Here is a 23,957-nt window from a genome sequence, read left to right as displayed (position 1 = left end):
CAGCTCGCTGGAAGACAGTGCTAAATGAATGTTTTGTTTTTTTTTGAAACTTGAAGCCAGCAGTTTCCATGTTTAGCCCTCCTGCCTGCTCTACTCTAGACACATAGGAGGCCGGTCACAGTTACCACCACTAATCAAGGAATCTCCAGGTCACCAAGGGGAAAGGACAGAAGAGGATCTTTAGAGAACACAAAAGGGTGCTTACTGGGACTCACTGTGCCTAAAATGTCACTCCTCCTCTAGCCGGTGCACTCCTATCAATCCTTGAGAGTTGACTCTTAACGCCACCTCCCCCAGGAGCCCCACTGACCCCTCCAGCAGATACAGAGTCCTTTGTGCCATCGCTAGACATCGTGCACACCTGTATGATAGCACCTGTCACAAGGTAGTAATTATATGATTATGTATCTTTCCCCCTAGTAGTTCGAGGGTTCCTCGAGGGCAGGACAGGAGGCTGCCAGGTGTGCTCCCAGCACCCCTGAGTGGGCATCTCCCTTCACCCCCTCCGGCCATGATCTGGCTGCTGTCTACACAACCAGCACCCCGACCAACCTCCACTCCCCAGGCTGGACCCCGGGCTCAGAGAATAGACCCCAGAGGAGAACCATATCCTGCCATGTACTCAGAGATATCAAGGCCTCATGAGCCCACTTTGCAAAGCAGCACTGATCCCGGAAGGAAAGGGAGGGAAGGTTTCAGAGGCAGGAGAGCTGCCGCAGGGAACCAAGCCTAGCTCCTCTCCCTTTGACAGAGACCGGCTCAGCCCTGGGGCTAGAAGGAGAGTGCTAATGGGACAAGAACTTGAAAGCATCAATTAAGTGACAGGCAGCACGCCCAGGGGAAGAGATGTCCAGATTTGCATTCATCTGTGGACCCAAAAAATCTTCTGATGCAATAATTTTGAAATGATGCCTTAACACTGATCACTCCGAAAAGCCGGCAACACGAGGAAGCGCAGCCCTGGAGAGGGAGGGAGACAGCCTCTCGAAGGCCTCTGCAGGTGCCAGGCTCACGTCAAGGGCTCTCTCTGGCCCAACCCTGCAGCACGTGGCCACTCAGCCTTCATGACAAATAGCATCTACTGCCACTATGGACAAAGAGGGACCACATTCAGGAGGCAAGCTGACCAGTGGATTGCTTTTTGGAGAGGCAAAGGAGCATGAGGGAGAGAGAAGAGAAACAATCACTTCTTGACCTATGCAACCTGCTTAGTTATTTACACGCTCACATCCTCAAACCCACAACAAGGACAGGAAACTGAGGCTCGGCTTTGTAACTTGTCCAAGACACAGAGCAGGTAAGTGGCAGAGCTGAGATGTGAGACCTTGCCTGCCCTGTCAGCCCCCGGTACCCTTGTTCATTACACTCTCCTGCACCAAAAGCTCCCAGGCCATGTCATCATGAGGCTAGAAGATGGGAACAATTTTAGTTGCATCAGAAAGATGCTGGGTGGCATCTAAGGGTCAGCAGGCCTGGGTTCTGGTCCAGGCTCCAATTGATGGGTGACATTGGGCAGGTCCGCTGAGCTCTAGGGGTTTCAGGTTCCTCGTCTGTCTAGAGTGGAGCTGCTGGTAGAGCTCTAAGAGGCCTCTCGCTGTAACATTCTACGATCTTAGAAACTTACACCCATCCGTGAGGATTTGTCCAGCTACAATTCTGAAAAGCATTATTCCTGCGGATACGAGGCTTGGAATGTCAAGAGTTTGCAAATGTGGCCGTTCCAACAACAATGTGTGCATGGAGCATTCCTGGCCGGGAAGAGTGATCCTAGGGAAGAGCGGAAGTCCGTCTGTCAGCAGCGGGCTTAAATGTGGCCGAAGGGCGGGCGGGGCGATGGGAGAAGGGAGTCTGGAAAGACTCATGTGCTGTTTGAAAAGAAAAAGGGTTTTAATGGGACGCGCTCACTCGCTCTGAATTTTAACGGCTTCTCAAAATGTAGTGGGGGCGGTGGGCGGGAGGAGGAAAGGAAGAGGATTTGTGGAGTGAACAGAGGGAAGAACAAGAAAGTGTTAAAAACAGGACAGTCAGTGCCGGGGTTCACGGAACGCGTGGAGAGATGGCGGAGTCCACAGCCGACCTGGCCCCGGTAGGGAGGCCCAAAGTTGGCTCTTAAGAATATTGTAACACCACAGAGTGGATTTGGGAGGCAAATTTTATTTTAAAGACTGAACAGCTGTAATCTCTACGATGCAAGTCAGGTAGTGAACATCTCTAGGCCTCAGTTTCCTCCTTTTTGGTGTGAAGAAAAGATCATACTGCGTAAGAATTTTGTGAGAACAAAGTAAAACGACACGTGTGTCACCCAGCAGTGTCTGTGGCCTGAAAGTGCTGGCATCCTTTGGGGGCAGCCACCAGCCCCGATGAGCAGCGGCCTCACTGCAGCAGCAGACAAGGAGGGCCAGGCCACACGTGGCCAGCTGTCCACAGCCCACGGTGACACGATCCAGCCAGGCCAGGAGAGGGCTCCTCACAGCCTCGACCCCTCCCTCCCTGCGGTCCTTGCCCTGAGACAAACAATCGGAAGGATGGAGAGGCCCTGACAGAAGCATGGGCTTCCCACTGCCCCAAAACAGAGGGGGCTCAAATCAGTGTTCGAGAGAAAATTACTGCGATATGGTGTCACTTCCCGGGCAGGATGATGAGTACGGTGTCGTGGGTGAGGACTCCGGATTCCAGTGCCGGGGTTGGTTTCATTCCCGTCATGGCTCACTCCAGCTGGGTAACAGGAGAGCTAGTAAAGGGATTTTTTTTCTTTGTGACCACAGCGTGGACTGGGTTTGGGAAAAAACGACAAAGGATGGGTGGGACCTCAAAGCTAGTCACAGCAGGGAGCTGTTGGGGCCCTGAAGGCCGGGGAGGGGGCTGGTGACTAGAACCCCAAGAGACAGCTCCCCAGAGAAGGGGGAACAAGCAAACTCATCCAGGCCTTGGGGACCAGAGGGCGAGGGCAGAAGGCAGGGAGTGTCCAGCCTGGGACTGTGCCTGGCACGGGGTGCAAAACTGACGCCAGGGGCCTGCTGGCTGTAGAAACATAGTGTCCAACACTACCTGTAGATAAGGAAACTGAGGTTGGAGGGGATAAGTGATGTGAATCATTAGAGACACAGACGAGACCAGAACCCAGCAGGGTTTGGGCTACAATTCCCAAAGAGACAATCCCGAATGTTGAAATCCCAAAAGATCAAAATCCCAAAACTATAAATCTGGAAAAAAATAATTTAAAAAATTCATATAAAAACATGACAGAATACTTCATAGGCCACTTTACACAATAAAATAGTCAATAACAATACACAAATTTTTGCAAGCATAAGCACTCAGGTATACTAACAGCAGTTACAGTTCAGATGAACTGTATTCATAAAGAAATGGAAGGAAGGAAAGACGCAAGGGAGGGAGGGGAGAAAGAAGAAAGAAATAAAGAGTGGTCAAAACTTGAAATGTATAAAGGCATATCATATGGTTGGTAATTGTGTGCTCAGACCACTTTGTAACTGCCGTCATGTGAAATACCACGACAAATAACCTGTCTTTTGATGAGATTAATCAAAAGCATCGATGGGTCACCATTGCATATGCAGTCACCCAAAGAATCAAGATCTCAAGAAATTTTATCTTTCACAAATGTAGATGTACAAAAAGAACATCTCTTCATTTATTGAGGAAGTTTCAATGTTTTTATACACATGTTCAATGCTTACACACAAAGTCCCCGTTGTGATAACACACTTTTGTGGTGTCAAATTTGCAATAAATGCATAAAACAAATTATAACTCTCTAAAGTCTTTACACAATTTATTCCTCCAGTACTGGAAGTGAGGTGAAGATGAAATGCACAGCATACCATGTTGGCACTCTTTGTGAAGGGGCAGAAGTCACACACGATCGAATAATTTGGCAGGGGAGGTTTCTTCTATTTTTCACCTGCATTTTCACTTCTGAGATCTTCAAAACACCACACTTTTATTTGGAGAGTGAGTGTGGTCTGCCAATTTCGTAAGTATGCACCGTCCATTTGAAAGTCTGGTTGTTTCTTGGCCGTTGCAATTAAGCAATTTTATGCTTTTGCAGCACCAATAATAATTAGCTTTTAAACATTTATTTTCTCAATGAAGCAGCCTCATGCACTTAATCATGGCCTTTCTGCGAGGGAAACATGTCACATATCTCTTCCACTGAGTTGTAAGGAATACAACACAAAGGAATGGCATTTGGCTTCCCCAGCACCAAATCTGTACGAGTCAGGGTTCTCCAGAGCAACAGAACGAGCGGGGTGTGTATATGGATGTATGAGAGGGGACTAAGTAGGGGAATTGGGTCTCACTGTCATTGTGTCTGAGAAATCCCATGACAGGCTGTCTGCAAGCTAGAGACCCCGGATGCTGGGGTCGCGGCTCTGGCCAGGTCTGAAGGCCTCAGAACCAGGGAAGCCGACGGTGTCACACTCAGTGTAAGGCTGGAAGCCTGGAGTGTAAGTCCCGGAGTCCAGAGCCTGAAGTTCCGAGGTCCAAAGCAGCAGAAGAGAAGTCTGTCCCAGCTGTCAGAGAGAGACCAAGTCGCCTTCTGTATTTGTTTTCTCTGGGCCCCAGCCGACTGGATGGTGGCCACCAACATTGAGCGCAGATCTTCCCCACCTGGTCCACTCAGACTCACACCTCATTGCCTCTGCAAACATCCAAAACAATGCTTTATCACATTCCTAGGTATTTCTTAACCCAGTCAAGTTGACGCTTAAAATTCAGTCCACAATCCTACCCCTTGTCAACTTTGCACCCATACAAATCTCCTTAAACTGTACTTAATTTCCACATAAAGACAACAGCAAGGTAATAGTTCCACCTAACATGATGCAATTATCCTGCATAAAACTGAAAATGTACTAACCCATTCCCCAGAATTATGGCTTTTAAACAACCACGCTTGGCACTTCTCTCAGTCTATAGTGTGGCCTCCTTGAAATCAGCATCAACACTGTCTGTGCACAGCATTTACCCTGTGCTGGGCACTGTTCTAATAACTCATTTGGATTCCCACAACACCTCCATAAAGTGGGTACTACTACTACCCCCACTTTACAGATGAGAAAACTGAGGCACAGAGAGGCAAAGCCACTTGCTAAGGTTACACTGCCTACTAAGTGGCAGAACTGAGGTTTGAATCCCAAAGATTTGCCCCCAGATCTGTGATGTTACTCTCTAAGGTACAGGGTTAGAGGGGGGCCCTTGAGGAAACTGAGGGGGACTGTCACTGTTACCAAGGTAACAGGACCCCAAGTAACTAACTACTTTGCAACGTGGCATTGGCTGTCCTCACCTCACCTGGTGCCTGAAGCTCACTCTTCAAGGTAGGCCCTGGGGCGACCTGCCACCCCCCTTCCCTCAGCCCACTCTCTCCTCAGAGGGACCCCTACTGCCATGCAGAGTGCCATCTGTATACAGGAAGGGCTCCACATGCTTCCCATCGGTTCAACCCTCAGGCAGCATGTCCTGGAACACCATAGAGCCCTAATTCTACTCCCAAGGAGGCTCCCAGGACAGAGTGGTGAATCCTCAAACAGCTCAAGCTCTGCAGCCGGTGGCAAAGCTTGACAAGTCACGTGGTGCTTTGACTGACTCCTAGGAGCCCATCGCGGGACATCGCGGGACAGAGCACAGACGCAAAGCTCTGCTCCTCACCCAGGCACCTTCTGTCTGTCCTTTTCCACTGGTGGCCTAGCCTTTTGACCAAGTCACCAGTGCTGGCAGTGTGTCGATCATTCCTCTGTCCTCACTCCCTGCCTTGCCCAGGGCAAGGCTTCTGTGTCCGAGGTGAGGAAACAAGGATGAAGCAGTAAGAGGGCGGGTGGCGGGCGGAGCTCTTCCCCAACTGTCAACCTACGTACAGCCACAACAGCCCTGGGAGTCAGCCACTACGAGGACCGGGAGTATTTATTGATCTCTTAATACAGGCCGGGCTCTGTTAAAAGTGCTTTCTGTGGATTACTTATACACAGGGCCTGTCGATCCCTAGTTTACAATTGAGGAGACCGAGGTTGAAAGAGAATGAGTAATTCACCCAACGTGCCAGGGTTTAAACCCAGGTGCTACTGAGTCTCGGCCACTCTGACATTCTAACTCCTCAGGGAACAAAGGACTTGCTGTGTCTTGCTAAGCTATTCGGATTTCATAATGACAATGGGGGTACTTTTTGAAATTTCAAATAGAATTTGGTGATGGTCATATTTCTCTTAAAAAGAATGGCTGTGGGTGGATCATTGGAGGAGGGGACACTTAGAGACAGGGAGGCCAGCTGGAAGGTTGTGGTGATAATCGAGGGTTGACTAGAAAAGACCACCTGCACAAGAGCAGTGGCAGAAGGTGGTGAAGAGGAAGCAGACCGAGGAGATACTAGAGATAGAATGAGCCTTGTTGGGTGGGAGTAAGTGGAGAGTGTGCAGGGAAGGAGGGAAGTTTAGGATCACTCCCAGATGTCTGGTTTGAGAAGCTGCATAGATAAACAGATCACCAACTGGGAAGAGAGTACAAAAAGGGTGCAGATAGGAAGGCCTTGGGGAGGGGGGATTAATGGATTCTGTTTGGGACTTGTTGAGTTCAAGGTACCCATAGGACATTCAGATGGAAATGCCAACCCCACTGCCCACCCTTGAAGGGTCTGAGCTGGAGATCAGACTTAGAGGTTGCCAATCTTACGTTCATGGCCTAAACACATTGCAGTTTATGAGCTCATCCAGGAAGACTGTGGTGAGTGACACAACAAGGTGGCCAAGGATGTGGTCTTTAGCGTCCATGCTTAAGGGCAAACTGTGGGAGCAGAACCAGCCAGGAGGACTGGGAAGGAATGGTCAGAGCAATGGGAGAGTGAAGAAGGGAGTAGTTGACTGCATCAGATGTCAAGGTCAAGTGGAGGAAGACAGAAATATGTCCATTGGATCTGCCCATTTGGGGAATCTTTGCCAGAATTTTGCCAGAATCAGCTATCAGTGAAACGGTGAAGGAAAAAGATCACCCCACAGGAAGCTCCTGGAGTCTAACACAGTCACAGCTCTGGGGACCTGACCCTGGTGTGGGCCTCAGTGGAAGGCCAAGCAGACACTCCTTGCTCTGACGCACCCCACTCTTCTGAAACGCTCAGTTCCTACACTCAAGACCCCATTTGACTTCTCAGTTGGTTTCTTCAGCATTCATCCATGTCTTGAAACCTCCTGAAAATGTCCCTCTTCCTAAAATATTCCACCCCCACCCTCACCAACCACTGGGAAAACAGAAAATCCATGCCCATTACTAGATGCAGGGAGGGCTGAGTTCAAATCTGGACTTTGTCTTCAATGGCTGTGTGCCTATAGGCAGTGACTTACCCAGTGTATAAACTAGGCTAATAAGACCTGTATTGCAGGGGTGATTTGAGGAATAAATGAGATAACCACTCAGGGAAGTTGCCTCCCTCCTAATAGGCTCAAGAAATGTTTTCCTTTAGCTCCAGTTCTCTCCAGGCCCTAAGAATGGCTACAGCCCAGGGAAGAGCCTGGGTTTATCTAACCTTCTCTTAGAGAGGATTTTATGGGGGTGAAGGATGAGAGGACACCAGGTTAATGGGAGCTTGCAGAGTTAGAAAGGAGTCACCAAAAACAAATATTTCCATTGGTTTTATGTCAGGCCTGCCTCATCCCAGCAGCTGTCTGCTGTCGGCCTACAATGAGTGACGGGCGATTCTGCTCACTCCTCGGCCTCCCCAAGTGCTGCTCTGGCTCTAGAAGAGGACATGGGAGCAGACAATCCAGGGCTCACCTGTGGCCTTTGCCACCTCAGCGCATACCAGCCAGGCTTTGCACGGCCACAGTTCCCCGTGGCTCCTATGGTTCTAAACCATGGGTGATTTGGATTTGGCAATGTCTGGAGACATTTTTGATTGTCACAACCCAACAGGTGGGGAATGCTACCAGCACCTAGTGGGTAGAGGCCAGGGATGCTCCTAATCCTCCTGCAATTCACAGAAGAGTGACGAAGAATTACCTGGCTCAAAATGTCTCTAGTGCTGAGGGCAGATAGCAATATTAAAGTCTGCTTGGCCCCGAGCTTGATGGGACTCCCTTTGGTGGTCTTCCTCCCGGCCTCCATCCCTGGCCTCCATCCCTGGTCTCCATCATCTCCCCATTCCTCTACTGGAGTCTCCAGGGTTCCTCCTGATTGAGCCTCTGCACTCAAATCACTGTCATAGGGTGTGCTTCTGGGGACCCCTGAACAGGATACACCCTCGCTGTTTCTGCTCTAGGTAAGGTGCATCTTACCTGCTGTTGCCACTGGAAAAGGTGCTCCCACCACGAGGGAAGAATAGGCTTTTCACAGATGTACAGAGCAAAGATGACAGTCCAGATGGAAATAACACAAACAGGATCCCCTGAGAACACGCTCCAGGGAACACTAACCAGAGCAGAGGCTGGATGTGAGCAGAGTTGACCTCAGCATGTGTCTTGGAGGTGAGTGCGAGGCCAGGCTCAAAGCAACGAGGGGGGCGAATCGGCAGCACGGAGGAGACAGGGCTTTGAGAAGATTCAGTGCCAGATCCCAAGCCCAGGCCGCAACTCTCGGGGCTGCTTTCCCTTCCAAGGCGAGGCTCCCAGGGCACCGAGGGAACTGTGAAAACACTGCAGATCGTCACCAGGGCCGCACACGGCCCAGAACGGCCCTCCTCCCTGTGCACTTCCTCTTTGTGGAAGGGAACAAAATGGCTGCAAACGTGTCCGACGTGAAGGGAAATCTTTGTTGGTGTCACGGCGCGGGGATTACATCTGCCTACAGTTACAGGATGTATCACTTGCAGAGAATTCCTGCTACAACATACTCAACCAAAAAAAAAAAAAAAAAAAAAGTATTAAATAGCTGGCTCTATTTGATCTATAGTTTTCATTCTTTTTTTCCCCTCCTGTGGTTTTTCACCAAAGTCCACTTTGACGTGCCTTTAAAAGAAAACCCTATGTATATGAGCAATGGGTTTAAAAAGAAAAAAAAAAAAAACTAATATATCGAACAACTCAACATATACAATTTGGAAGAAGTAACCGGATCCTCTGCTCTGGCAGGCTGTAAACTGGGCCAGGGAGGGACATTGTTATTCTTTTGCTCATTCTGCCAAGTTAAAAAGGAAGTTGGAGATTAGAACAAAATATTTAAATCAAAAACGAATCCTTCAATGAAAGTTGCCTGATCCCCTTTACTGCCACCCCTGCCTCCTTCCCCCTTATTGGAAGCATATTTCTCTCTGCAAAGAAGTGGTGCATTGTTGCTGAATAGAAGGGGGACAGCCCCCGGGGGAGACACATCGATCTCATCATTTTAAAAGCGAGAGATAAATGACCTAAGGCCTCTTCCCAATCAAATGCTGTTTCTGCACATTCTCAGAATAAATGGCACAGTTTTCCCCGGTGAGCAGGGAGCTCTCGCTCCTTGGCTGGGTTTGCCTATGCTGGTCATGCGTCCTGGGCCCTGGGACAAGGGAAACGGCAACTAAAATGGACATATCTGTGACATTAGGGCCCTGAATTGTTCTTTGAAACCCAGGCAACATCTTAACGCTTCCTAATGATCCTGTATTAAGATTCAGTATTTTGATTTCTTGAAATCTCCCTCAAATTTACTAGAAGAGATGAATAGGTAGCGTAGGTTCTGCAAGTAACTATTGCAGGAAAAGGTCTAAGAAAGAAGACGGAAGGAACAAAGCCACATCTGATAACCAAAGATCTCGAGCACTGCAACCTACTAGTCCCTCCTCAGAAGGTAAATGTGGACCTTTGGTGCTGAGCTCACTTAATCCATGTTTAAAGTAACAATGCAAAATAATGTGGTGGGACTTTTAGACACCTTTTATTTCTAAGAATGGTTTTATTAATCTGCTATCATCTTCACAACTGACCTGGTTCTACATACTTCAATACTCACCCTCACTATTCTGTGATCTTGCAAAATTAATTTTTTTATCACTCTTCACCACCCTAAATAAATGTTAGTAATGTAGTTCCCCACCATAAATAGAGTATAGTCATAATAAATTAACAACAAAATCATCCAAGATACAAAAGCAAGGATACATTGACAGCATTAATAATAGCATGAAAATATATAATAATGATTTTGTTCTTCAGAGGTAAGAGTGAGTTGTATTACACAATGGATTTTACAATAAACATTTGTAAAAAATATGTATTTTGATAGTGGACAATTATATAGAACTCATATGTATCCTGATTTTTCCCCAACCTCTCTGGCTTCACCATCCTGTGGTCTTGTGTATTTCAACACTGATCTTAGATCAGAGATGTCCTGGGCTCATTACACTTTCTGGTTGAACACTCACCCAATACCTGTGCAAGGAACCTAGATGCCTGGCCCTCCCCCTTTCAAGCACTAAATACTTTAGAAGGAGGTTTTAAGATGGGAAAACAGCATCATCATCAAATGATCCTTAATAGGCCTACAAACAGGCACCTACCAGTGGGCGCCTTCTTCTGGGTGCACCTTGCTCACCTACAGCCTGTCCTCAGCAGCAGGAAGCACTCTTTTTTTTTATAAAATACATTTAAAGGGTACAAGTTGAACTCTGTTACATGTATATATTTTAGTGGGGAAGTCTAGGAAGCACTAAGTTTACATACTATGTGTGTACATGTGCATGTCTGCTTCCTGATCTTCTTCAATGCACTATTAGAAATGAGAACAAAAAGAGTGTTACTTTTCAAGATACTTTCCCTTGGAGCCTCTCTCTTGTTCTTAGACGTAAATTTCATTACCATCCCCACCCCTGGAGAAATTGTAGGTCTCCACACCATTGCTAGCTCACCTGCTAGACAGTTCTTGATGGCGCTCACTCAAAAAATCTGTATTGAATTTGCAGTACAGGGACTGAGCTAGATGCTCCGCCCAGTCTTTTCATTTAATCCTTTAACACCTTGCCTTTGGGGGTTATAATTCACTTTATTTTGCATAGGAGGAAGCTGAGGCTCAGAAAAATCGGGTGACTTGTTCAAGGTCCCTGGGGAACCAAATGTCTTCAACCTTTCGATCTTTGCTCAAGCTGGTCCTGCCCAGAAGCCCTCCCTGCCAGCTGGCCTGCCCAGGCTGTCCATTAGGTTGGTGGTGGCCTCTTCTCTCAGCCAGAACTCTAATGATCCTCTTCGAAAGCGCTTTCTCTCTCATGACTCATTCCCGTCGTCTTGTTCCCACCTCATACCTGCCTGGCTGCAGCAGGCTCTCTGGTCTAAGTTGGTCGCCTCCTTGACTAGATGTCCACTGCCAGCTCACTCTTCCAAAACACTGCCTGGATCCCTGCAGCTTCCCAAGAGTCTTGCTCCACCAAGAACTAACTGAGCGAGTCTGGGAAAGTCATTAAAACCCTTTGGCAGTTTCTTCACAATTATAATAGGCACAATAATCTCAGATTTATCTCTGGAAGAAAACTAAAGTGAAGATTGAATGAGACTCAGAAAGTGGGCTTTTGGGGACAAAATTCCCAGGCCAGATTTTATCTTCAAAATGCCCCTGAAATGTAAATTTTCAACCAAACTTGCTCAAAATGTGGTGTTTCTGGATCGGAATCCAGAATTTTTCCTCCAAAATTTCCCCCTCTGCCCACAAAAAAAAATGAAACTTGGTCAATCAACTTTTCCCTGAAAAACCTGAGTTTAGAGTTTGTGTTCCAGAAGGTGTGGCCAAGAATTATACTCAATAATAAACTCTACATTTCTCACATGTGAAATCACCAATAGGGATATTTCGATAAGGAGTCTTATTTTTAATACCCAAGCATCATGTTTAATGAATCCAATCCTAGTTTTCTGGGTTAAGTGATATTCACTAAGGTAGCCAAAAAGAAAACAAAAAAGTTTTGGAAGCATAAATTATTGAAAATCCTGGTACTCAGACTTTTTCAGATCAAAACAAGTACTAAAAACCTTCAGTGCCTTCCCTTTACCATGAAACAAAAGCCCTGGCTCCTTTAGCCTGGCTTTCCCAGTCCACTCCCAGCCTCAGTCTACCCTTCCCACCCAAAGTTCCTTTTCTCCTACAGGAACCATTAATTAGTTCTAGACACTCTGGCTTAATTTGCACTCTTCTAAAAACCTCTTCAATTTCTTTCCTCTGTGTTTTCCCTCAGCCCTTTTCCCTGTACCCAAATGCCTCCCCACTCACATTGACCTAGTTGGCCAAAGCCAACGGGTCCAAACCTCCACTTCTTCTGTGAAGTCTGTCCTGAACACACCAGTCTGAACAGGTCTGTCCTTCCTCTGCACGCCTGTGGCATGCCCGTGTGCTTACTCACCCTGTGCTTCTGCCTCCTGATACTTCTCCCGTGTCATCTTAAACTATCACGAAATGTCTTTCCTCGTTATCTTTTAACGTTTGGTGCCCCACTCTGCTTGTATACCCTACACATACAGTAGCCACTCATTATAACCTTGATGCTTAATATGACCCACATGCTTGCAAACTACTCTCCTCAGAAGACATATTTCTTATACATAAAGCAAGGGAATTGTAGAAATTCACCCCCATCAAATACTTCTGGCCAAAAAAAGGGAGTATCTTTCCACAGTCTCAACGGAAACTGTGCATGTGAATGTGTGTTTGGGGTACAGAAGCAGAGAGAGGCTTGTTAATTTTAAAGCCACATAGTATGTTTGGCTAAGACTGTGACTCCATTTGTGTATTTCAACCACGTAAAATACACCCTGGGATTCTGGACTGAGAAAAATAGCCATATAAGGAGAAAACAAGGCATTCCCTATAGCTGCTCTTGTAAAACACTCTATGATTTAACCCTCTGCTCGGACAGATCCAAGCTTCTGCACTTTACAACTGCAAACAATCAAATTCCTGGGAGGAGCTCAGCGTGTGACCTGCACCATTGGGCACAAACGATCACAAACAAAACCTGACAGGTCACACACAGGGCAGCATGACCAAAGCTTTGCAGCTGCCTGCTTTTCTCTCTGCGGTGGGCCGTCCCAGCCAGAGCAGCACCGAGATGAGCTCCAGCCCAGAGACAATTCTGAGCGCTCATTAATCCTTCTTTCCTTCAAGAACACAGGGATCTGGGGTCTGCCTCCACATTCCAGGTGACAGTCCATCAATCTGCAGAATCCCTCCATCAGGGAGGTGCCGGAGACGAGAAGGGTGTCAGGATAAGGAAAGAGGGGCTCCAGGAACAGCAGCCAGATGCAGGACCAGCCAAGTGCTGGCCCACCTCCAGCACGCTGCCCGGCCCGCGGCGCAGTGTGTGCCCGGCTGGGGGCCCTGCGCCGAGCAGAGGAGGGATTACAGAGCAGGGGGCTGACAGAGAACCCAGCTGGCATTAATAATAGCTCTGCGAGATACAGCTTTCTGGATGGCAAAACTGAGGTTCTGAGAGGTTCCAGTGTCCCTTGCACCCAATGAGTGGGCTGTGATTAGTAATAAACTTTTATGCTGTGGCAGACACTGCTCTTTTTCTGCTGTTACCCAGTCTAACCCTAACCTCCTTCCCTCTGGCAATAGAATGACACCACACACACACACACACACACACACACACACACACACACACACACACACACACACACACACACACACACACACTAAGGAGCAAGGAAGATGGCTGCCCAGCTGGAGATACTATTTCCCAGACTCCTTCCCTCTGGCAATAGAATGACACCACACACACACACACACACACACACACACACACACACACACACACACACACACACACACACACACACACACACACACACACACACACACACACACTAAGGAGCAAGGAAGATGGCTGCCCAGCTGGAGATACTATTTCCCAGACTCCTGGTGGCCATGTCGCTCATTTCCAAGGAGAGGGATATCAGTGAAAGTAATGTGCACAAATTCTGGGTCACATCTTTTAAAAGTAGCTGCTTGCCCCTCCCATGGGCCGGAATGCAGATGTGGGGACGAAGAGGACAACCCTGGGGATGGCGGAGCTACAGGAGGAGGAGGCAGGATGAGTTTGTGGAACAGCGCCACCTACCTGCCGGCGCCACCTACCTGCCGGCGCCACTGACCGCCTGCTGGGCTCTCCGTGAAGGGAAGCCATCTCCTCTGAGCCACGCTGTGTTTTTCAGCGTCGTTGTGACAGCAGTTTAGCCTGCATCCTAACTAATGCATGTGACCTTGACTTTCTGCTGCCTCAGCTGTGTGCAGAGATTCTTGAGGCCATACTAGCTTGCACTAATTTAAAAAGCAGAAGGAAAAAACATCATAGCCAAGTTACATAACAGTCAGCAGTCTTCACAGGCCAAAAACACCCCCTCCCTGAGTCAAGGCTGAAATGGACCTCAGCCACATGGGGGAGGCCTGCACAGGTGAGAGGGAAGGTCAGGGAATCCAGCTCCCCACTCCCCATAAAGGAGTGTGCTATGGAAAGTTTGCCTTTGCGGTTGAATTTCAGGTTGAAAAGCCCTAAACCTCATTTAGCAGGAACCAGAAGCACTATTTGGACAAGTGTCATTATCATTCCTAAAAGGACTTATTCACATAGTCTTCCTCACTAATGTTTTAGATCTGCTTTACCTCCCTGAGATAAATGTGTTAAGACATTTACTATGATTGTAATTTGACAATTGCTCCTGGGAATTCAAGTTTTGCTTTATATTTGGGGCTATAATATTATACATGTATTAGAATTGTTGTATTCTTTTTAAAAAAAATCTTCATCACTAATCAGGAATTTTGCCCTTAAGTCTAGTATACATGTAACCATATTCAGCCTTTTTTTTTTTTTTGGCCTTATAGATCTTTCATTCTTTTGCTTTTGTTCTTTCCTCTGCCCTTATATTTTAGATAAGTCTCTTATAAACCACATAGATTTGTATTTTTCATACATGTTAACAACCTCTGTGTTTTAATTGATGCATTTAGTCCATTTATATTTATTTAGAGTTCATTTCTGCCACCTTATTTTGGGTTTTGTATTTGCCTTGCTCTATATATATGACCTTTGCTTTCTTTTCTTTAAAGTTTTAGTGAATTAATCCAGTTTTCTTTATTTCTTCTTTTCCTATTTTGATTTTCCAAATACTGACTTGGTAATTATACATCTCATTTTTTTTGTATATACATACATCCTTTTTAGATGTTCCCCTTACATTTTTAACACACATATTTGACTTTGAAAAGCATAAAATATTAATAGGTTACCTCTACTCACCCAGTAATCTTCAGAGCTCTGATCATCTCCCACCCTTCTTACATAGCATTGTTGTCCAATATTTCATTTCAACTTCAATACTCTTAAAATTTGTCAATATTATTAATTTCTATAGACAATATTTGGTTAGATTTAATTACCGTTCCTAGATCTCACTCCTTCCTTTTCATTTCAATTTTCTTCTACTTGAAATAAATCCTTTACCAGTTCTTTCATGAGAGATTTTGGTAACCAAAACAACAACAATAAAAAACTTCTTAATTTCATATTTGTTTTTGAGTAATAATTTAGTTTGATATAAAATTATAAGTTGACAGTTATTTTCTCGTAGTGTTTGGGTATGTCATCTTATTGACTTTTGGTTTCTGTTTCTGCTGTTGAGAAGTCTTCTGTCTAATCATATTTACTACAAAGGAAAATCTTCTCTTTAGTTTTTTTGTTTGTTTGTTTTTGTTTGTTTGTTTTAATTTCATTATAGTGGACTTAAGTTCTGGATTCACACTTGCTTATTCAGCTCATGGCTTGCTGTGTTTCCTGAATCTCATGATCTTTATCTTTTAACTATTGTAAAAGATTCTCAGTCTTTGTTTCTTTGAATATTTCTTCTCCTTTATTCTCTATTCTCTTCTTCTAAAACTCTTATTCTTTCTCATTATATCTTCCATATCTTTAGTTACTCTCTCCTATGTTTCTGTTTCTGTGATTCATCCTGAGTTGAAATTAGATCTCTTCCAGATCACAACTTTTTTTCTTTAGCTATGTCTAATCCATTAAAATTGATGATTGTAGTTATTACTTCTAGAAGTTTAATTTGTTTTTTAAATCTGTATTTTCTTTTTTCATAGTACCTTATACATTTATTATTATTTATTATGTTTTTAGTTCCTTATTTTATGTCTCTAATCATTCTAAACATACTTACCATTCATGTGCACTGCATCTATTATCTGAAGTTCTTGGTGATCTGATCCTGATGGTGTGCTATCTGTTGATTCTCTCTCATGGAGAACTGTTTCCTAAAATGTTTTGTAATTTCGGAAAGTGAGCTCCTCTTCAGTGGGGTTTAATCTATGGGTATCTTGTGTAGGGCAAGGGTGTGACTTAGTAGAGAGTCTTGTGTTTAGTTCATGATTGCATGGCCTAGAATCACACTTTTATTTATTTTTTAATTGACTTATAATGATTGTTCATATTTATGGGGTATAGGGTGATATTTTGATATATGCATACAATGTATAATGATCAATTCAGGATTATTAGCATATCCATCACCTTAAGTATTTATCATTTCTTTGTGTTGGAAACAAAATCTTCTCTTTTAGTTGTTAGAAAATATACAATAAAGCATTGTTAACTATTGTCATCCTACAGTGCTATACAACACTAGAATTTATTCCCATTATCTAGCTATAATTTTGGATCCATTAATCATCCTCTCCCTCTTCCTCCTTCATACTCCCCTTCCTAGCCACTAGTAAACAGCATTCTACTTTCCACTTCTATAAGCACAACTTTTTTAGCTCCTACATATGAGTGAGAACATGTGATATTTGTCTTTCTGTGCCTGACATTTCACTTAACATAATGCCCTCCACGCTCATGCATGTTGCCATGGATCACAGGCTTTCACTCTTTTACATGGCTAAATAGTATAGAATCATAAGTTTATGTTAGTATCTCATCTTGGATGTTCCTGGACCGCATATATAGTATAAATTCAAACCCTGAACTCAAGTAATGCATTAGGTTCTTGGTTCAGAATTCTTGATTGACAGTTGCGAGACAATTTTCCATGCCCAGACTGCTGGTTAAAACCAATACATTTCTTTGTTGTCTCCCTATGCTAAAGTCTTTCTTGGCCTGCACTTGGCCTGTCATGGAAACCACAAAAGTGTAGATCCCAGCATTCACAACTACTTGCCTTTCCAATTCAAGTTCCTAAGACAACTAACATCGTTTCCGTGTCTTCAGACTAAATGGCTTACCTTTGGCCAGGGATCCATGTCTGATACAATCAGCTGTAAACATACAGAGTCTCTGGTACTTAGGGAACTCCCTTTTGGTCTGTGAAGAGAGAACTTTTGTAGCAAGGGGGCCTAGGGGAAAAAAGGAAGAAACGGTCATTAGAGGAAAAAATTAGTATCTCTGCAACCAATAACTTTCCTTCATCACTTCTCCTTGTTCTCATTCTTCTCTGCCCTCAATGACTGTGAAATCCCCACTGTGGGCATAAAGTTATTAAAGGTAGGAGTCAGCGGTTGTAACCAAGAAGGGTGTTGACGGTCTCACAGGAAAGATCAAGGTGAGCATGTTTCTGCATAGCAGTAGAATTTATTTTCAGCTCCTACCAAATTTGGAAGTTACCCTTCCACACAACACCCAGCCAGTGATTGACATAGTAGATAGTAAAGAAATATTTGTTGGAACAAAATATCAAATACTTTCTCTAATCTTCAGTAAGGGGAGAATGCAGTACACAGAGGCAGTGGGCAGGAAGTGTTCAAAGAAAGACAGAAAGCTGCAAGACCATGCCAATAAATAAATAAATAAATCTTTCTTTTTTAGAGAAATAAGTAACTTGAGGCAGGCAGTTAGCAGAGAATGCTGGAGGAAAGTAACCTCTTTTAAAAGTCATCACAAAGGCTTGGAACCCGGAGTGGACTTTGAATTAGCAAATATGCCAAAGATTGAGAATGTCTTCAGTTCATAAATAAGAGCCCTGTGACAGGTGGGGACATTCCCCACTAACCCTCATGGCAGGGGGTCATCTATGAGCTTGGGCATTACATTAAGATAAAATATCCCACAAAAGCGAAGAATTCTCCTAGGCACGCCTATGTAAGGGATTAGAGGGAAGGAACTGAGAAATTTTAAAAGAGATCCACTATGTTAGGTTTTTGTATGCATTAATGCCCATGTTAATTATGTATTAAAATATTTATAGTTCCAATCATCTTGTGGAACATCTTTCTTAATATGTTCTTTTTGTTTTTAAGACCCAAGTTAAAGGATCTCTCCAAATAGATATTTGGATTAGCTGAGAGCTGCAGTAAAAACTTGGGAGCTAAGAAAATAGTCCCCCTTATAAAATGCTGCCATACCCAGGTTTTCTTTATTCTAAGAGTATGATTCATTAGATTCAGCCTACTAATGGAATCTCTGAGATTTCTTTAGAAAAGGTCTTAGAGGTGGCCATTTGGTTGAAAGATGGAGACTAGCTGACTTAATTTGAAACTGTGTTTGCATATCAAGTATGCAACGTTTCTACTCTAATTGTATATTTATTAAGGTTGCCTTGGGGAAGGGGAGGTTAGATCCCACTCTCCAAGCTAACCCTTGGTCCCACAAAACTAGAAAATTGAATAGAGGAGAATAAAACCCACAGCATGAGAAAGATGATTGTAGTGCCAATCTGAGATCCAGGGAAGCTTTGTCAGCCAAAGTTTCATGCTGTTTTAGCTCTTTAAAACACTCCAGTCACCTGTCCCCCAGGATTGGGGTGGTCTCCATCACAACAGCAATCGCTGGCCCCCTGCCTGTTCTGACAGAAAGAGCTCATGACAGGAGGCTTCCTTGAGGAGTTCAACAGAATGCAACTATGTCACGGGCCCTCAAACATCTAATACCAATAATGACATCAACACTGGGCCTTGGATTGCATTCCCAACAGTAGCTCCTGCAGTTGTTCTCGGATGAAATCAAATTACGGTGGAAAAAATGTACGAGCCCTCCCTTCCCACAATGGGGTAAAAAGGGCACTTTACCACCGGTAGAAAACACCACCTCACCAGCTCACAGGTGGCGCCATTCAAGAGCAAGAATGTGCAGAATGTGTCAAATGTATGTATTAAATGTGTGTCGAATTAGGTGGCCTCCCTTTTTAGACCATTAAATCTTTGCCTCTCATTGTAAGGAGGGCTCACGGGCCATCGGCGGGAACTCAGCAACACAACAACTGAAGACATGCATCTCGCCACAGAAACAAAGGCTCTGCAGTGGCCCAAAGAGTGTGACCAAGGCCAGCACCTGTCGGCACATAGCATACCTTTCTTTCCCCAGGTAATTCTTTCCAGAAATGCTGCTAGGAGGTACATTTTCCCTCTTCCAGCATTTCTAAAAATATTTAAGGTATGAGATAAGCACTCAGTGCTTTTATATTATATTTATTTTATATTAAAGAGCTTAGGTGAAAATATTCTATTATGCAGATCTCAAGCGTTCAGAATTCTGGGGCATCTTCAGGCTGGAAAACACCCTTGCACTCCCCCCCCCTCGAGCTCCCTGTGGGGGCACCTCCAAAATCTGAAAGGCACACTTGCCCTGGGGCCCCACAAGTGGATCTTAGCCCTTGGTGTCATGAGAACCTGGACAATTTCCTGAGCCTCTCTGTCCTCGGTTTCCTCTCTCAGGGCCATTGTGAGAAGTGAACGCAGTGACCCATGCAAAGCAGCATCAAACACATACTAAACCCCACCTGCCCATGATTCCGTGTGTCTGAGACGATGCCTGGTGGAGGTTTTGTCCTAAACCTACACAGTGGACACTGGTGTTCTGGATTGTGCAGCTCCATTTCCCTTTCTCTGATGAAAGCCCCTTGAAATAATTTTCTTTCTTGGCCAATGGCTGAGAATGTGCCCAGGCTAGACCACCTGGAATTGTGCCTTGAGTGGATCTTGGCCAGGACCTGTGCTAGGACAGAAAACTTAGAGCTAATTAAACCTGGAACCCAGGCCCTACAGAGCCTGCCCATGTGTCCCTTACAGTAAGTTCCTGTCTGTTTCTCCCCCCCACCCCTCCATCATTAATCCTGGCCTACCTGTCTGCTTCTTGGAGTCAACCTGGATGTCTGGGCCTTGCAACAATGTGTCTTGGTCTCCCGCTCCCTGCATGTGTGAGGAAACCCATTCCCAGGTCGGGGGGACTGGCGTGGAAACAAGGCGATTAGCCAGGCCCACGTAGCAGCCGCCTGCACCCTTGCCCCACCGCCTCCCTGGAACTCTGCTCCTGGGCTCCTGCCAGTGGCCGGCGGGCCCTCCACGTCCTCGCTCTCTCGTGTTCCACGTCATCCCAGCTTGCAAACCATCATCTATTTCAACTCTCAGGCCTCTTTTTTCCCCCCTCTGGTACCAGGCTATTTTCATAAATCTTTCATTTTAAAATAAATCTTGGTGTCTTGCTCACCACAACATTTCTAAAATTCATGCCTCTGCCAGCGTGCTCATTCCAGAGGAGGGCCCTTCCCTCTTGAATGTTGGCAGCGCCCGGCCCTCCCAGCTCCCTCCCCCGCCACCTTCCTCTCTCCCAGAGAGAAAATGAGGTTTGGACTTGGGTGGGTTGAAAGCCCATCCGTGCATGCCATGCATAACATTCCCTTCCTCGGCACGGATGCATTCCTGGACAAAAAGGCCTTTGAAAATGTCTCTCTCGGGGCCCATTTGGCGCCATGTTGCGACTTGAGCAGCGCGGGCTTTGCTCCATGTGCTGCAGAATCAGCGCTGGTGACTGGGGAAGGGCCCGGCCCAGTGAGCCCCCACGTCCCCACAGAGCCCTGGCTGGGGCGTGACGAGAGATCACGGGGTATAGCACCTACTCCACCTCAACGTGGTCCACCTAGATAGGCCTCATCAAAAATGGCCCATTTGGCGGCGGGGATCGTACCTACCCCTCAGGAAGGGGTCGCACATTAGGATCCAATGTACCTCTCGCAGCTGGGAAACATTCTCTGGGCCGTCCTCGGGAGGGCCATAAGAAATTCACACCTGTGACTAGCTTAACTGGCCATTGGTTTCCCCCTAAGCCTTATACAGAGCCCTTTGAGAGAACAGCTCCCTGGCAGTGACAACTTGGGTTTATAGAAAGAAATCGAGGTACGACAGATTCAGGTGATTTAGCATATCACAATAAACACTGTGCCTGCAGTGTGGCTGGGTTATTGCTGACACATACAATGAAGAGAGGGCCTGCTGGTCAGTGTACGTCCAACCTCACACGTATTATTAGATTGGTACTGAACATTTTTAAAAGCTTTTCTGGTGTGAAATATTGAATTTATGATTCACTTGAAATTTCCCATGCTACTTAAAATTATATTAATAATTTACTTTTGTGGGGTATCCAGTAGCATGTCATCTGAATAGAATGCCCACAGATGTGGGACACGTGTTTGTATTCCAGCTGGGAGAGGTTATTTTTATAAATGCAAGCTGAAGAACCTATTTTCAAATGAATGCTCTTAAACATAAAATTCATTTTAGAGCTCAGCCCACCACCACCACCATTAAGAAAGAAGAGAATGTGGGCAAAATTCACCAGCCGATTTCACGGCCCTGTTGTATGCGGTGAGTTCTCTAAATGAGCTCTTAAACTCACAGCTGTGGTCTCACAACTACACTTGGTTGGTCTCCTTGTCTCCAATGAATCCTTAGGTCTCTGAAAGTTGAATCATTGACACAGGTTTCCAGTATTTTCACTCTCTTCCTGCTTTGCAGTCCATTAATCTTCATGTTGATTTTCCCTCCACCCTCTTGAAAAAACTGTATGCGTCCCCCAGATGGAAAGCTGGGCGCTGGCACTGGGAAGAGACCACATGGAGCGGGAATGGCAGGACAGGCGAGCTCCTAGCCAGTGTGGTGAGCCACCACCACAGGCCAGGCCCTGCAGCTCGGGAAGGGAAGTGAGTCAGGTCCTCTGAATTCTGTGGTAACAAGCCCAGAGCCTCTGCCACCTCTCCCCACCCCGTGGATGTGCACCCGACCAAGCACGGGACCTCCCGGTGTGAGGCAGGGCCAGACAGATGCTCTTTTGTCCTTCATAAGAAGGGAAGGAAGGGGTTTGGGTGGAAGCATCTTAGACTGCAGTGCAGTGCTAAGGCAAGCTCGGCAAGGCCTTTGTGGGAAGTCCTGGGGCCAAAGTCCTGAGTGCATCAGAGAAGCATCCAAGTTAGCACTTCTGCCATGTTGAGTCACTGGCTGGGAGGAGGCCGTGGGAAGCACAGCCTTGACACAAATGCAGCAACTTTGGAGCACAGCAGCAGAAGCCCCAGTCACTGATCCCCTACAATTGGAGATCGGAGAGGGGCATTCGCAGAGCTGCCACACCAGGTACTGACAGCGCCTAGATAACGGTGTCCAGGTAACTGACAGCACCCAGATTTACAAAAATACAGGATGACAAGTTTGGATTTCACATAATCAACTAACAATTTTTAATGTAAGTGTGTCCCAAATACTGGTGTCCTATATTTTATCTGGCAACCTCATCATAGCTCTTTTTTGTGTTAGGCTTTATCTGAGACAATCTTTTCTCTTTTGAACAGGACCTGCTCTTTGGCTGCCAGTTCTTTAGTGCCTGCATTGCTGGGTACCATCTTGACAGGTCCCTTTCCTGGGCGGTCTCTCTCCTACCCTGTCATCCATCCTCCCTACTACTCCAAATTATTCTTCTGGGGACACCATTGTGGTCATGCCACCCACTCACCACCCAAGAAACTTCCAATAACTCCTATGGCTTTCCGAATGAAGCTCAAAATCTGGCATCTTATCTTTGCAACACTGATTCCCACTGACCTTACAGTCCCTGGCCTTTGATCAGACCAAATCGCATGGCTATCAAGATACATCCTATGGCTCCAGGCATCCCGCTTTTGCTTATCTTGGCCCCCCTCCCTGGAATTCCTTTCCTGGGACAGCCTTCTCCTAGATGTCAAATTTAACCTATTCTTCGAGGCTAGCTCAAATATTGCCTCCTCCTTGAAGAGATGGGCTATGTGTACCATCACCCTGCCCAGAACCCCTTATACCTAGTGACACAGGAAGAAGCTGAATGATATAAAAAGACATAACTTGATATGCTCCCATACAGAGTGGATTTTAGCAGACAATTTTCCCCATTCCATGTGTGGCATTAATATCAATAGCTCTTATGCAACCAACAGGGTAAGTCTTGCTTTTAGCCCGGGTGCAGATGTTTAATTAATCAGGGCTGCCGTCCTTGTTCGCCCTTGACTGGGCTTCCCTGATGATTACCCACTGGAAAACTCAGCCCTTTCATGCAAACAATGTCCTGATTAATGCTTTGTGCCATGTACCAGGTTTGGTGAGTGGTCCTTCATTAGTGAGTCCGCTGTACTGTGATGCTTAGTCCTCAGAACTCAAACCTGATTTCACACACAACTGTCTTTTCTTGTGTTGTCAAACCTTTCCTTAACTCCCTTTCCTTCCTCCCAACTTTAATTTTGGGGAGAAAAGTTCACATCAAGTGAATATAAAATATTAAATTATTCTGACTTCAGCACAGTTTTCAGACTGACTTGGGTGTTGAAATTGCTCTCCATGCAGCCGCGTGGCTGCCTTTCACAGTCACGAGCTGGGCTGTGCCTTCCTGTGGTTGATGGTCACAGGTATTCATTCAGCCTCTTTCTCTCCTCCTCACTGGAGAAAGGGGGGGGGCACGGGAGGATCCAATGATGAAATGAAAACCTTTAAATAAAATATCATTCCCACAAAGGAAAAGAATTTTCCTCTGGGTCATTATCAGTGGAAGCCCAGAAAAAAGATAATAAGCACAAGATTCCTGATTAATTAAACATTTGTGCTCATTGTATGCAATTATTCTGGGGAAAATCAACTCTGGGACATCTGTTTACTCAACCTTGGGCTGAGAAACCACCAAACGACTCCTGCCCTGCATCTACAGGCACAATGTCAAGGCGCAGGACTGATAGCTCACGAGCCTGAGGAGCAGGCCTGCT

General features: G+C 45.8%; 1 protein-coding gene across 1 annotated transcript; it reads right to left on the bottom strand.

Annotated features, from left to right (window-relative positions):
- Positions 1–2,230: 2,230 nt before the first annotated feature.
- LOC105874140 (uncharacterized) lies at positions 2,231–20,274 on the bottom strand. The gene is made up of 4 exons (XM_076008423.1): positions 20,025–20,274; positions 17,194–17,304; positions 8,286–8,838; positions 2,231–4,666 (listed from the first exon to the last, which is right to left on the bottom strand). Exons 1-4 carry the CDS (start codon positions 20,272–20,274, stop codon positions 4,651–4,653), a joined length of 930 nt encoding a protein of 309 aa, XP_075864538.1. The 3' UTR covers positions 2,231–4,650.
- Positions 20,275–23,957: the final 3,683 nt, after the last annotated feature.

This window comes from Microcebus murinus, chromosome 12 (genome assembly GCF_040939455.1).
Source record: "Microcebus murinus isolate Inina chromosome 12, M.murinus_Inina_mat1.0, whole genome shotgun sequence".
In the NCBI taxonomy this organism is placed as follows: domain Eukaryota; kingdom Metazoa; phylum Chordata; class Mammalia; order Primates; family Cheirogaleidae; genus Microcebus; species Microcebus murinus.
Note: the sequence above shows the minus strand (reverse complement) of the source record. Positions and strands in the feature narration are given on the sequence as shown.

Bases quoted from the DNA above. Each gene is read 5' to 3' on its own strand.
- LOC105874140 (XM_076008423.1), bottom strand. From the start codon at position 20,274: ATGACGTGGAACACGAGAGAGCGAGGACGTGGAGGGCCCGCCGGCCAC. The intron at 17,305-20,024 runs GTAGGCCAGGAT...TTTTTCCCCTAG, and splicing joins TGACTCCAAGAAGCAGACAG to GCCCCCTTGCTACAAAAGTT. The intron at 8,839-17,193 runs GTAAGCCATTTA...TTTTTGGTTGAG, and splicing joins ACATGGATCCCTGGCCAAAG to TATGTTGTAGCAGGAATTCT.